The sequence below is a fragment of the Varanus komodoensis genome, unplaced genomic scaffold, assembly GCF_004798865.1.
Source record: "Varanus komodoensis strain SLA01 unplaced genomic scaffold, ASM479886v1 scaffold19, whole genome shotgun sequence".
Lineage (NCBI taxonomy): Eukaryota > Metazoa > Chordata > Lepidosauria > Squamata > Varanidae > Varanus > Varanus komodoensis.
This window is the reverse complement of record NW_025335550.1, coordinates 17,287,210-17,301,647: the sequence shown is the minus strand read 5'-3', so window position 1 is coordinate 17,301,647 and position 14,438 is coordinate 17,287,210. Positions and strand designations below refer to the sequence as shown.

Here is a 14,438-nt window from a genome sequence, read left to right as displayed (position 1 = left end):
AAGAAGAAGGGGACGGCAGAGGATGAGATGGCTAGATGGAGTCACTGAGGCAGTTGGTGTGAGCTTGAGTGGACTCCGGGGGATGGTGGAGGACAGGAAGGCCTGGAGGAGTGTTGTCCATGGGGTCGCGATGGGTCGGACACGCGACTAACAACAATAACAACAACACTTCAACACCTTGGGCCTCAGCGCTGTGATACGAGATCCCAAAGCTGAAGTACATTATCCAAGGGTGGTGCTTGAAGCTCTGCATGTCCTTTTACATTCCCACGCTATTACAATTGCAAGAAAGCGCCTTAACGATTAAAGCAGCGGCTTGCGAAAGTAGAAATGGACGGAGGACGTTAGTGGAGGAGCCCTTTGCAACGTGGACATGCGAGCCGTCTCAGGGCAGCTGCCCGTCTGAGCGCACCCGGTCTAGACGGTGCAGTCCAGCAGCTTCTACAAGGAGGCCAAGCAAATTTTGTGTCGGGGCGCTTCTGCTTTCTTCGTTTGCATGCCGTCATCTGTGACGACGGCTGCGACCCTGAATAGATCTTCTAGGACCAAGTCCTACTCAGATTAATAGCTAATTTTTGCTGAGCAAGATTGGCTAGAATTGCGAGATAGAGAGATAGGCTTTCCACACGAAAGAAACATTCAGAATCTATGCTAGTGTATTACATTTATGAGGGTAGGTCAAAATGAAGGAGGAAATGCACGCTTTTGAGATATTCGAGTCTCCTCGTCAGGCAAAATGTTGTTAAAAAAAGATGGGAGGGGAGAGAAAATGACCGTATCAGGGCTGTTTAACTGATACAAAGCAAAAATCCTCCCAAAGGCCTATATTTGGGGTGAATTTGTCTAGATGGGTCACATCGATCTCAGCGCTTCTTAAATTCGGACTGATTTTGGTGGAGCCGCTGCAACAACTAGTGTTTGGGATCGCTGGTTGGGACCGAGATACCTTTGCATCTCGCCCTCTGTAGGCTGGAGGTGAGAGTCTGGAACTTTTAGGAGAGCGCCTTCGTTCGCACGCCGCAGGTGCTTCTAAGCTCCGCCGCAAATTCTCAGCCTGGACCCCGTTAAAATGCCCTGGCCGACAGCCAAAGGTTTAAGCGGTTTATTCTAGTCACAAGCGAGGTGATGGCCCGCTCTCGTTCACGGCCTTTCTGGAACACACCTCCTCGTTGACTCATTGAGCGCCCTTGGAGCCGGAGAGAGCTCCGTCCCGCCGCTTTGCCCCCGACGAGCCAAGCACGAGGCTGCATCGCATCCTGCCTTGGGTCTGGCAAGCAAAGGGCGATAGGTGCTTCTCCTCGCGTCCCCCCAGCAATGCTAAAATGGCGTGGCCCGGATCCCACTTCTCGGTGGCCACGTTTCCCCCGCCGCGCTCCGCGTCGCTGCTCCGGCGGGCGCGCAGCAGCGGCTAATGGCGGCCTCGCCCCGCACCCCCCGGCTTTCCAAAGCGGCCTTCCGGAGGAAGCGGCACGGCAGCGAGCGCTCGCCCGTGCGGCAGGGGACGTTGGTGGGCGTGTCTGCCGGGGAGCGGATTGAAAAACGGATTCGAACAAGGGCCGGGAAAGAGCCCGCTGCGAGCCAGGCGCCGCCGAGGGGAAGAGGGCGGGCGCAGGGGCGGGGCGAAGGTCGCAGCGCCGGCCGCGGGGTGAGCGCGGCAAGCGGCCGAGAGCGGCAGGGCTCGGAGCGGCGCGCGCGCGGGTGGGCGCACACCCGCGGCGAAGGTCGCTGCTCCGCCCACGGCCCCCGAGAGGCGCGCTCCGCTCCGCGCCGCCCGCCGCCGCTCGCTGGTTCTCGGAGCGTGTGGAGGGGAATAGGACTATTTTATTTCATGGGCCCATCCGCCTGTTGGGAAGCTTTCTTACGAGGTGACGGAGCGTAGGCCGAGAAGCGGCGCATGACTATCAAGAGCCGTTTCATAAAAAAGCGCAACTCGCGTGACGCAGCTGAAAAATCATTAAGGGAGAGAAAGCATCAGGTCGTGAATGGCACCTTTGTAGACGTGCCTACTCAAAAGTAAGCCGTTGAGTTCAGTGGTGCTTACTCCCAAAGGTATGGGGTACACGATGGCAGTCTCAGAGCTGCCCTCTGTTTGCAAAGGGGTGAGGAATCTTGGCTCTCTGGAAGGCAACCTTCGGGCGGGGGGGGGGGTAATTATCGGGGGCGCAGGTTGGCAGCCGACCAACCCAGAGCCAAAAATGAACAGTGCCACAGCCTTAGTGTCCCCTTCTCTCTCTGCTGTGGGAGGAGCAGGTGGCTCCCATGGGGACCTTTTCAAAATCCCTACTAGGATCAGGAAAAAAGAAATGAAAGAAAATGGGTATGATGGAGAAAGGCTCAACATTTACCACCTGGTGTGTAGTTACTCTAAAGTAACCCCCTTGCTCAGCACCTGGTTTCACTACCAGCACAGGGGGAATTATTTAGGATAGTTGCAAAAGGAAAGCATGTATCTTAAACTTACATTCCTTAAGACCTGTGATTTTCACACATTCCATCTTTAGGGAGTACCTTCCGTAAGGACCTGTCCATCCCCAAACTGTTGTCTTTCATCTGATACCGGCCAAAAGTCTTGTGGATCACCTCTTGGGTCCACCTGAAAGGTGAACAGTCTGGGAGATATGCAGCACTTGCCTAAAGCTACACACTGCAGGAGGTCAACGGCATCATGATTCATCTGCTCACTGAAGGTTCCCTGAGAAATATGCAAGTTCCTCAAAGCATCATTTGAAAAACTGAGTGTTTCTATTTTTCCTCTTTCCATTTGGGGAGTGCCACAGCATTGCAATTAAAACAGAGTAATCAGGGGAGTTAAAAGAATCTTTCCTATTGAGGGTCAAGACCATTGGCCATATTGGCTAGGGCTACCCGCTCCTGTTCTATAGCCTCCAAACTCAAGCCTTTCTCAACCTGGTGCCCTCCCCCCCGCTCCCCCCAGCTGTTTTGGACCTTTGCTCACATCAACTGCAGCCAACAGCTAGGGATTCTGGAAGTTGTAGTCCAAAATAATTGGGTGGTACCTCTGCTTGTTCCAGTTGTAGCATATCAAACACTCTGAGAGACTTAATTTTTTTGAAGCCAACTGTTTCTAAGTATGTAAAATCTCCAGATTTATTATAGGAATGACATCAAAAGGGAATTCACAAGAAATAAGTGGAAGCATCTGCTGCCCAAGCATGCAGGTTATGAAACGACATTCCTTCCACCAAAAGTAATGAGTGATAATATTTAGGGAAAACCCAAAGCTGGTTGTGCTAAGCATGCACATGATCAGAGCAGTCACAAAAAATGCTATTGGGCAAGAACTTGACAGAAAAGTCGGCACTCATTTACTGGTAGGTAAAGTCCCTTCAAGGCTTGAATAGTTTAAAACAATGGAGATACTAATTTTAACAATTGCAAGTACCATATCAATGAAAATCAACTGGAGAGCCCAGGACAACACCATTCCTTCCTCCACCCCACCCCAAGGAAGAAAGGTAGGTATCTTGACTAATTCTGTCGTCTAAAAATCCCACATATAAAAGGTACATGAGTTAGTATCACTGCTCTTTTCATCTTGAACAACCATCAGGCATGTGGAATCTACTTCTGGTTTTGGCTTTTGCTGGAACCTCAAAACCCACCACTTGGGACCTATTGCAAAAGACATTGGCTTACAATTAAACAGTGGCCTTGAGGATTAAAATTTAACAGCACGTGATCCTTCTGCATGAAACTCCATTCCTGATCATTCTGAGCTGTCATAATGGTGGGTGAAGAAAGGGGCACATTTTGTGGCTGCTACTGTCAAAAAGTTGGGAATCAGAAATCCTTGCTGACCTAGCAAGTCAACCCAAAGAGCTACCAGTAGATCCAAATCTGCTTTTTGCTGATCATGATATAGGAAGTTTAAGGTCTGCAATAACAGGTGGCCGCTGTCTGTCAAATGAAGAACTGTGATGTGCGTGCAGTGTGACATCCCAAGGCCAAATAAGGCTGAGGGTCACTTTAAACCATTCTCATTCTTCCAAATCTGTGTGCATGTCTATTTTAAGCCTTTGCTTTCCCTGGATGTCCTGGAGCAGGAATTCAACATCTGGTCTTCTACTTAGCTCCGGTGCCTCATGGGACCCTTTTCATATGACTGGGATCATCTCCAAGTGAGCAGCACAGGCCTCATTGCTGAGAGGCTGCAAGTCTTGGCATGAACTTCACCTGAGAAACTGTTTAGGGGTGTGTGCAGTCCTCTGGCTGCCTCCTCTCCTTCCAAAACTTAGCAGTGCCTCATGCTTCCATCTCAGAAAGGCAAGCATTGCCAAATGGGGCTACATTTCATGGCATGAGGAACAAAGGAAATGACCTTCCTGTTTTTTCTTGTGGTACTCTGCTGGACCAGATGGACCACTTGCATAGAAAGTGGGAAAGGGTCACATGGCTTGACCCTGAATACAGGCAAGCCAGCCTTGTCCCCTTCCCTCCCTGAACATAGGCTCCATGATCATTCAAACCACCCAGATGCAATCGGTTGCTTACATACATGCTATCAAAGGTTGGCAATTATGATGTACTGGGCAGGACTCCATCCCACAAACTCCACTGACCTGGCGCATTCCCGGAATACTAGCCTGAGAAAGTTACTAGTTGTGCGTTCTTCTGGTTTCACTGGTGGGTGTCCCTGCTAGTTTTGGGTAATTTCCCTGGATTCCAACATAGAGAAAGAGGTAACAACCCGTCTCTAATGTAAGAAAAGCTAAGAGGATTGAATGGTGCCATTTTACTTACGACCACTGGCCCACAAAGGTCTCCCTTCACAATATGCTTTTTGCTTTGGCACAAGTGGAAACAAATGATAATTGAACTAACTTCCTATCAACTGCATAGGAGTGAGACATCCATGTTGAGATTGGCAAACTGTATTTTTAGAATGGCTGAAAAAAACTAATAATGCATAGGAAGACCCCCAAATCCACTGTCTCAGTTACTGTGGTTTCACTTAACCGTAGCTGAGCACAATCCTTCACATGCACAGGAGTTAGAAATGCAGGACCCTTGTGAACTGGGAAAACCATGAATACTTCTAGAGAAATACTGCAAGTATCTAGGGAAAAACCATGAATGTCCTTAGGAAAAAAAACTGTGAATATCTCTTTATGCCCACTGAGAGACAAAACATGTGTTTGGCTAGTACCAAGACAAAGGGCATGGCATCCCCAAACAGTCCCTAGAGATATTTGAGGTTTTTCCACTTTTGTGGGGGTCCTACACCCCAATCCTTCTGAATGTGAAGGGCCAACTGTGCAGTCGCTAGTATCTGGTTTCAGACATCTTCTGAGGGGCTTGGAACCTATTCCCTGTGGATACAGGGGTCCTCAAAATATACATCTTTTAAAATCTACTATATCCTTTTTTCTTTTTCTTCCCCTTTCTGTTCAGCAGGCTCCTGGAGAAAGGATAGACAACACTTGCCACAAGTTTGAACTGATTGCTTGCATGAGCTTTTAACATTAGGCTTTTAGTCTGTTCTTACTTTGAATTTCATCAAGTAGTTTCTCTGTTTACCCAGAGTATTCGAGAAGCCTCAATACACCCCAAGTTTCAAACAAAACAGGACACACAGGAGGAGGTGACATTTGGTTTTTATTTGATTAAAGAAGCATGCTCGTTTCTTAAGAAGGCCAATGTGGGCATCAAGCCTACTCTAGCAGATATTTTTTTAAAATTTCATTTATTTCCAAAGGCTCTCTGGGCAGATTACACAGTTAATGAAATGAACTGTATGAAGATCATTGATACTGTTCTAAAAAAGTCAAGCCTAGAACATTCATCAAAGAAATAGCGTACCTTCAAAGTCCAGTTTCGACCCCACCCTCTCCCACAAATGACACTTTAGCGATTAACTGCCACTCTTCATGCCCGTTCCATCGTGTTATGAACTCACATGGGAAAACCAGCAAGCTTCAAGTGTGCATAAATTTTCAGGAAACCCTTTGAAGTGGCCATTCTTAAAAGGTACAGGAATAACAGTAATCATGAACTCTAGAAATCATGTAATATTCTTTGAAAAACTGTCCTTTCCCGTGCACAAGAACATCTGTGCATGAGTTTGGTTTTTTACCACAACTAAATTCTTCTACATCTTTCAATCCAATTACTTATTTCCTGGAGAAGCCATTTGTTATCGCCCAGTGACGCCTTCAGAAACTTCCACCTGCCTAAGGCCTGGCACATAGTCTGAGTGCTTTTGCTGGGAGTAACTATTGCACTGGGGGTGGTTCCTGAACTAGTACGAGGTAGCTTTCTCCAGGATGGTACCCGCCAGGTGTATGGAACTACAACTCCCATTGTTTTCAAGCTAGCTGGAAACAGTAGACACTGCATCACTGATGCAAGGCACATCAGGACTACTCTTGAAGTGATCGTGTGGACCTTCAAGCAGGGGTGCGGGACTCCGGCAGTTGCAAAGTCAGCCTCCTGCTGGTAGGAGGCCTGTACCAGAGCCTCCGATGGAGTTGCTCTACATTCTGTCCATCAGTACACATGCATGTAGGTAATCTTGGATGCTCTCCAAACATCTTTTATTTGTTGTTTATTTTAAGAACATATAGATCACTTCCCCCCACCAAAAATCATAAAGCAGCTTGTAATGGTTAAAAAGACCATACAGTCAAATCCACATGATACATAAGACGTCGAAGGATATCATTGTAAAAAGCACAAAAATAAGAGGTCATTATTTAAAAAACCACATCAACTTAAAAATATCCAAGACACTATCATGAAGGGTCAAAGAAAAATGGCCTTAGCATACTCATAACAATAGAATTGTTTTTTATCTAAAGGCCTCTTTAGCAACCAACCTTTTCCAAATATCTAAATACGTATACATACAGTGTTGAAACACTGCCAATCTTAACCATGAAGACATTCCAAATTTATAGAGATCCCTATGTAGAAGGCAGCTGTTTTTATAAAGTGAATACATTTTATGAAAGATATAAAAATAAAGAAGTACTAAAGGTAATACATTTAACTCAACAACTGTTTCTTTGCATTTAAAAAAATGCACTGAAAGAGGACCTATCAAAGAAACAGATTTACACATTTCTGACTTTTGGCTTTCTTTAGTTCCCCCCTCCTCCCCCCCAACCCCTCTGGAGTTGAGATGGAATAATAGCTAAACTGTATTTTTCTCTCATGTCGACAAAGCATTATTATTATACATTTGCTATTCAATTCATATTCTTCACAATGTCAGTTATTACAGTCAAGTCATTGCCAGTCTGGTAGGAATGTTTCGTTCCTCAAGCTCTATCAAAATGTGTGCCAAAACAAGGCATATATTAGCAAACAATAATGAAAAATGTTGTGTGCCTGAACCACCTTCTTTCAGGGTATTATCACAGTTTCAAAAGATCCATCTTCTTGGTTGTCTTGAATGACTTGCCACACTTTCAATGTTTTGGTAATATAACGGACAACTGCACAGTATTCTGAAACACAAAATTCAGTGGACAAAGTATATTGAGTAGTCCTGTCAAAGCTTTTACGTGCTTTATAAACTATTGCATATTATGTACAACAAAACTTCCTTGAAATTTTATTCCCTCTCCTCCAAGCCCAAGTAAATTGAGACTTCATTGGAACTGTACAGTGAAAGATTATTGGTTAAAAATAATGTATCCTGAAGATAGCTTGTATGATAACTATTATTTTTTTCCAAACACATATGCCTGGAGCCTTGCTTAGCACTGTTAACTCATTCCACCAGAAGAGTCTCATCTCCTAAGGATTTGGCTTTAGATTTTGTCGTATACAAGCTGGTGTTTATGCTTTGCTTCAGTACTGCTACCACCTTTGGCCAGCACAATGAACCAGATAACAAAAGGAAGGAGATCCACTGAAAGCAAACATCTTTTCCTTACAGGAGGCTGTGAAATCTTTAAGCCATAGTGAGGGGCGGTACGTGCTGGAAGTCATTTTGAATACTCCATGGCTTGTTGTGTTGTGTGAACCCAAGAGCCATGGGTTATGTGAGGGTTAAATGCCCTCACACAGCTCAACAACAATAGACCATGGGTTGTGTGCCACAACTAACTCAACTCTAAATATTCCAGAGTGGGCTGTTTTATTGTGCAAATCTGGTTCAGTGTTGGGATCTGAATTTGCAGTATTTCTTCCCACTCCAGGGGTGGGTGGGTGGGTGGGTGGGTGGACAGACAGACAGACAGACAGACATAGAGGAGGGGAGGCTAATAGTTTCCATCTGGTATTTTTGTAGACAATGGGCAACTTAACACACCTGCCCAACTTATGTGTGAGGGTATCTAGAAGCATGTTTCTTTTAGGCTCTCTCTTATTACATGCTTTATACTAGGGTGAAAAATGTGTGGTCCTCTAGATATTGTTCCTGCAACTTCCATCAGCCCTAGGTAGCCCACACAATAGTGAGGACGGTGGAAGCTGCACTCTAACAACATTGAAGGGGCTACATGTGCCCGCTTTCCCTGCCTTATTCTCAGCAGCACATGGAAAGAATCTCACAAATGAAGGTTCTTTGAACACGTGCCTACACAAATGGGATACCTGGTGCTCATCTCCCAATCTTAAAACCATGATGCTTGCTTCCCATGTGTTTCCAGGATCCATTCAAGCAGCTGGTGCTTGTAGCCATAGTCAGCTCCAGGACAGCCTGATCCTGTGCCATTTCCAATGCTCAGAGATCAACAAGGACTCCAGGTTCCCTTGCCCACTTGTGGTACCACAAGAGATGCATGAGAAATCTGGGGGTGGGATTCGCTGAGCTTGGCTCCCTGGACTCTGGTCTGTGTTGATGCAGCCATGAGTCCTGGTTTCTGCACAAACACCAAGCCTTTGTGCTGCTGTACACAACACAGATCAAGTTGCTGGTTATACCACCAGAGTTCTGTGAATGTTTATGGACTTCCTCTCAGCTTGGCTCACTTTGCACTACAGGGCTGAGCAAAAGAGGAAATCCACAAATGCTAGAGGAAGGGATTCCATGGAGCTCCAATGCATCTGGACATACCTCCACAGAGAAGAGGAACAGGGCCTTATCTGTGGTAATACCTAGTCTGTGGTGTGGCCTCCCTTGACCTGTGCATCAAATGCCTGCACATGAGCTCCTGGTACCAGATAAGGAGAATTCAATTTACCCAGGCATTTGAATTCAGCATTTTCTTTTGTCACTGCTGTTCCAGATTCGGCTGCATTTAGCATGAAAACTTCACAACAAAGCTTTTCTCCCCCCATGCAGCCTTGTTTTCTATCTTGTTGCTTATATCTGGCAGTGCTTACTAAGCAAGTCATATCCAGACATGTTTTGTTTGGCAGCCTTGAAAATACACAACAGAACGGCACGGGTACAAATATATAAAATGAAGTAAAATTTAAAATGCCGCATTACTTTCATGGTCTGCAGGGTTTCTGTCCAATCCACGCACCCAATTTGAGGTATAGCAGAAAGCAGTAAGCTAGTCGCTTTATTAGCATTTTCTTTCAATGTCTTCAACACTTTATCCACTGAAACCTGCAAAAACAGCAAAGCAGTCAATAGACTCACATGCTCTGCAATGATGGTTCTGATATCAAGCAGGTTTTCTTGCACTAACCAGGATGCCCAGATTGCAATTCTCTACATGCTTCCCTGACAATAAATCTCACTAAACTTAGTGAGATTTAATTCTAGGATAGGATAGTGCCAACTATGATCAAGCCAACTTTCCTTGGATAGATGCAAACAGACACATTTATCACAGTACTCAGTGACTTTAAACATATGATGGCCAATATCCATTTTGCATCCAGGTCAGCCTCCCTCAAAGAGGCAAAATGGTATGATTATTGCATAACTGCATTTCGTGTAATTGACACCATGATAGGGATAACTGGGTTTGGCCAGCGACCAAGCAAGAGAAGCCATCCGCCCCCTCTCTGTCACGCACCCAGCTCATTCACCCCTGCCCACTTTCTCCTATGTACCTCCCACACAAATGTTTGCTCCTTCTAAATCCTGTGACTTCAGTCCATTGATTCCCACTGAACGCCCCAAATCGCCCCCCCCCCCCCCAGAAATACACTGAAATCATCATCCCTACCCATTCTGGCATTGCCCTTTTCAGAAATGCCCAAGACATTGCCCTTTTAAGAAAAACGTTCCCCTTTATGAACTTCCACTTAGTCCATTTCCCCTGCCCGCCCCCGCATCTCCCCTTGGAGCCAGCCCAAGTGGGGCCATTTGGGGAGCTGGGGGGGGCAGGGACACACCCCCAAAGATTCTGAAGAAACATTCAGAAACAGTTTGACCTAGTACATTTGCAGTTTCTCGTACAAATCAGAAATAGCAGCCAGCTGCTCAGATCTCAATAAGGAATTTATCTTTTAGGGGAGTGTTTTCTTTTTCCCAAACCTTTGCTGGGGCAAAATTACTAAGGTAAGCTCCACATTTGTTGCAACATGATGGGAACTGTCTGTGTGATGTGACTCACTACTGTTTCCACTGTTTCCATTTCTATGATCGCTCCAGGGCATCTGCACAAACAACACCCATGGACATACACTATATTTTGGACTATATAGGATCTAGTAGCTGAACTAGAGGAGCACTTGTTGACCTAGTGTTATGGCTGGGCACAGGAAGTAACTGCCCAGAAAGGTTTGGCTGTGGGTAGTATAGAAATGAAACAAACAAACAAACAATAAAGAGGAGGAGGTTAAAGAGAAATGAAATGCAGGAAGTGTGGATAGTACTTGCATTATTAGCAATTAAGTAGCAATTATTAGTGAATTCCCCAAACCTCTACTGCTGATAACTCAAAGCTTCCTAACTATTATGAAGTAGTTAATATATGCAGATAAAAACAAAAACTATTCTTAATCCCAACTCAAGCTGTGAAAGAAATGAATGTCTTGCTAAACTGTAATTCAGCAGTTTCATGTTCCCTTGGACATCAAGCATGCTTTTACTTTCTTTGTGGTTTTTTTGCTGTCAGGGATGGGAAAAATGGCACCAATCTTCTTAAAATACCCACATTTGCTTTAGACAAGTGGGTCCCATGGCAAAGTATCACACTGATGGGGGTCATGCAAAGCTACCCTGACTTTGAGGCAACAGCGGCTTGCTGGGTTGGCTGTAGCTGTGAAGATATTGTTTGGGTGGCTGAAGTGTGGCTTATAAACCACCCTGACAAATTGTGCCTTCTTGTTGGGTTTGCTACAACATGACTCATCCCTGCCACCACCAGGATCAGCAGCAGGGAGTCTTGTATGACTGCCTTTAAGTGCCACTTGGGCTCTTTGGGCAGCTGTCCTTCCTGTTCTGCTCCCCTCAGTGCTCTTGCATTTCCTGTGATACTAGTGGAAGGACATAGGGGAAAAAGTAGGGTGGAAGTGCCTCAGGATCCCTGTGGTGCCCTACTGTCAGGCACATCATGGACTCTGGAGCAAACAAACCGCATTGCCCAACCGTGCAAGCCTACCTAATGTGGAGTACTTCTGTTCAAGGTGCCAATTAGCCAACTGGACTGTTTCTTATTCCACTGCATCCTCCTGGGTTTTCCATACCCATCCAAGGTCAGTCAGCATTTTGTGTTCGTTAGGTATGCTCAGTCCTCACTGACCTATTCTTTATTCCTCCACTCTTAGGATGCGTGACGTAAGCTGTGGTTTGGGCTGTACCTCTGTGTTCCCCAGATCTGTAGATTGGAATTCACATGCATAGCTTGCACTAACATGACTATGCAAGCATTCACACTCAGAGAATGAGTTCACTGTAAGGGTATCTGTAAGGCAGTGAACTGTCAGGCTGCAGTTCTCATGGCACTTTGCTTGTAGTGCCTGAAATTTTGCTGCGTCTCTGTCTTACAAAGAACCATGAATCCCCTTGAAAACTGAACATACAGTATATCACAGAAGTGAGCACACCCCTCACATTTTGTAAGTATTTTATTATATCTTTCCATGTGACAACCCTGAAGAAATGACACTTTGCTGCAATGTAAAGTAGTGAGTATGCAGCTTGTATAACAGTGTAAATTGGCTGTCCCCTCAAAATAACTCAACACACAGCCATTAATGTCTAAACCGCTGGCAACAAAAGTGAGTACACCCCTAAGTGAAACTGTCCAAATTGGGCCCAAAGTGTCAATATTTTGTGTGGCCACCATTATTTTCCAGCACTGCCTTAACCCTCTTGGGCATGGAGTTCACCAGAGCTTCACAGGTTGCCACTGCAGTTCTCTTCCACTCCTCCATGACGACATCACGGAGCTGGTGGATGTTACAGACCTTGCGCGCCTCTACCTTGCATTTCAGGATGCCCCACAGATGCTCGATAGGGTTTAGGTATGGAGACATGCTTGGCCAGTCCATCATCTTTACCCTCAGCTTCTTTAGCAAGGCAGCGGTCATCTTGGAGGTGTGTTTAGGGTCGTTATCATGGAAATCCTGCCCTGCGGCCCAGTCTGCTCTGCTTCAGTATGTCACAGTACATGTTGGCATTCAAGGTTCCCTCAATGAACTGTAGCTCCCCAGTGCCAGCAGCATTCATGCAGCCCCAGACCATGACGCTCCCACCACCATGCTTGACTGTAGGCAGACACACTTGTCTTTGTATTCCTCACCTGGTTGTCGCCACACATGCTTGACACCATCTGAACCAAATAAGTTTATCTTGATCTCATCAGACCACAGGACATGGTTCCAGTAATCCATGTCCTTAGTCTGCTTGTCTTCAGCAAACTGTTTGCGGGCTTTCATGTTCATCATCTTTAGTAGAGGCTTCCTTTTGGGACAACAGCCCTGAAGACCAATTTGATGCAGTGTGCGGCGTATGGTCTGAGCACTGACAGGCTGACCCACCACCCCTTCAACCTCTGCAGCAATGCTGGCAGCACTCATCCGTCTATTTCCCAAAGCCAACTTCTGGATATGACACTGAGCATGTGCACTCAACTTCTTTGGTCGACCATGGCGAGGCCTGTTCTGAGTGGAACCTGTCCTGTTAAACCGCTGTATGGTCTTGGCCACCGTGCTGCAGCTCAGTTTCAGGGCCTTGGCAATTTTCTTATAGCCTAGGCCATCTTTATGTAGAGCAACAATTCTTTTTTTCAGATCCTCAGAGAGTTCTTTGCCATGAGGTGCCATGTTGAACTTCCAGTGACCAGTATGAGAGAGTGAGAGCGATAACACCAAATTTGACACACCTGCTCCCCATTCACACCTGAGACCTTGTAACACTAATGAGTCACATGACACCAGGGAGGGAAAATGGCTAATAATGCCCAATTTGGACAGTTTCACTTAGGGGTGTACCCACTTTTGTTGCCAGCGGTTTAGACATTAATGGCTGTGTGTTGAGTTATTTTGAGGGGACAGCAAATTTACACTGTTATACAAGCTGCATCCTCACTACTTTACACTGTAGCAAAGTGTCATGTCACATGAAAAGATACAGTAAAATATTTACAAAATGTGAGAGGTGTACTCACTTCTGTGATATACTGTATGTACATCAGGTCAGCAGACACAGTCCCAAACACCTTTTCCTGCGATTTCTCTCCTTTCCCCATCGCCTGGCTTCTTCTTTTCTTCCCTTTGTATCCCCTAGCCTTGCCTGTTTCTCCCACTTCACCCCTTTATCTTGACATTTCTCTTCACTCCCAGCCTAGAGCTTCACCATTTCTCCCCTGCCCACGCTTCTACCCTGCCATTTCTCCACATTCTTCACCTCGCTCTTTCTTTTCCTTTCTCTCCTTTGCTTACTATCTCTCTCTTTCTCATTTTCTAGCGTCACTGTTCCTCTCCTCTGAACTTCTTTTGATTGGCCAGGTTGCTATGGCAGCCATTAGGGTCAGGGCAGCCATTAGGGCCAGGCCAGGGCACGGCCGCCCACCACCACCAGGAAGACACGGCGGCGGGTGATTGTTGTTGGGGACTCCCTGCTGAGGGGCACTGAGGCGGCAGTGTGCTGCCCCAACCTGGAGACAAGGGAGGTTTGCTGCCTGCAGGGCGCATGCATCCGGCATGTGAAGGACAGAGTGGAGCGTCTTGTTCGCTCCGGGGGTCACCAGCCGCTCCTGGTGATCCATGTGGGCATAAACGATGTGGCCAGGCAGGGTGTGGTTGGGACCACCAGGGACTTTGAGGCCTTGGGGAAGAAACTCGGGGAGCTGAAGGCCCAAGTGGCCTTCTCGTCAATCTTACCTGTCCGGGGATTTGGGCCAGGAAGGGACACAGGAGGGCCTCCAAGGTGAACGACTGGCTTAGGGTGTGGTGCCAGAAGGAACGCTTCGGGTTCCTCAACCACGGCACTCATTTTCTTGCCAATGGACTTCTGGCAAGGGATGGGTTACACCTCACGAGGATGGGGAAAAGGTCCTTTGGAGATGCTCTAGCGAGCTTCATCCGGAAGACTTTAAACTGAGACCGGGGGGGGGGGGGGG

At 46.5% G+C, this 14,438-nt stretch overlaps 1 protein-coding gene across 1 annotated transcript in view; it reads right to left on the bottom strand.

The window, feature by feature from the left end:
- Nucleotides 1-5,599: 5,599 nt before the first annotated feature.
- LOC123022294 (methylthioadenosine phosphorylase) overlaps nucleotides 5,600-14,438 on the bottom strand; it is a 46,214-nt gene continuing 37,375 nt past the window's right edge. The window contains exons 7-8 of the mRNA XM_044427928.1: nucleotides 9,404-9,526; nucleotides 5,600-7,469 (exon numbers count right to left, since the gene is read on the bottom strand). Of these exons, the coding sequence (XP_044283863.1) occupies nucleotides 7,431-7,469; nucleotides 9,404-9,526 (162 nt within the window). The 3' untranslated portion in view covers nucleotides 5,600-7,430. The remainder of the gene's footprint in view (nucleotides 7,470-9,403; nucleotides 9,527-14,438) is intronic.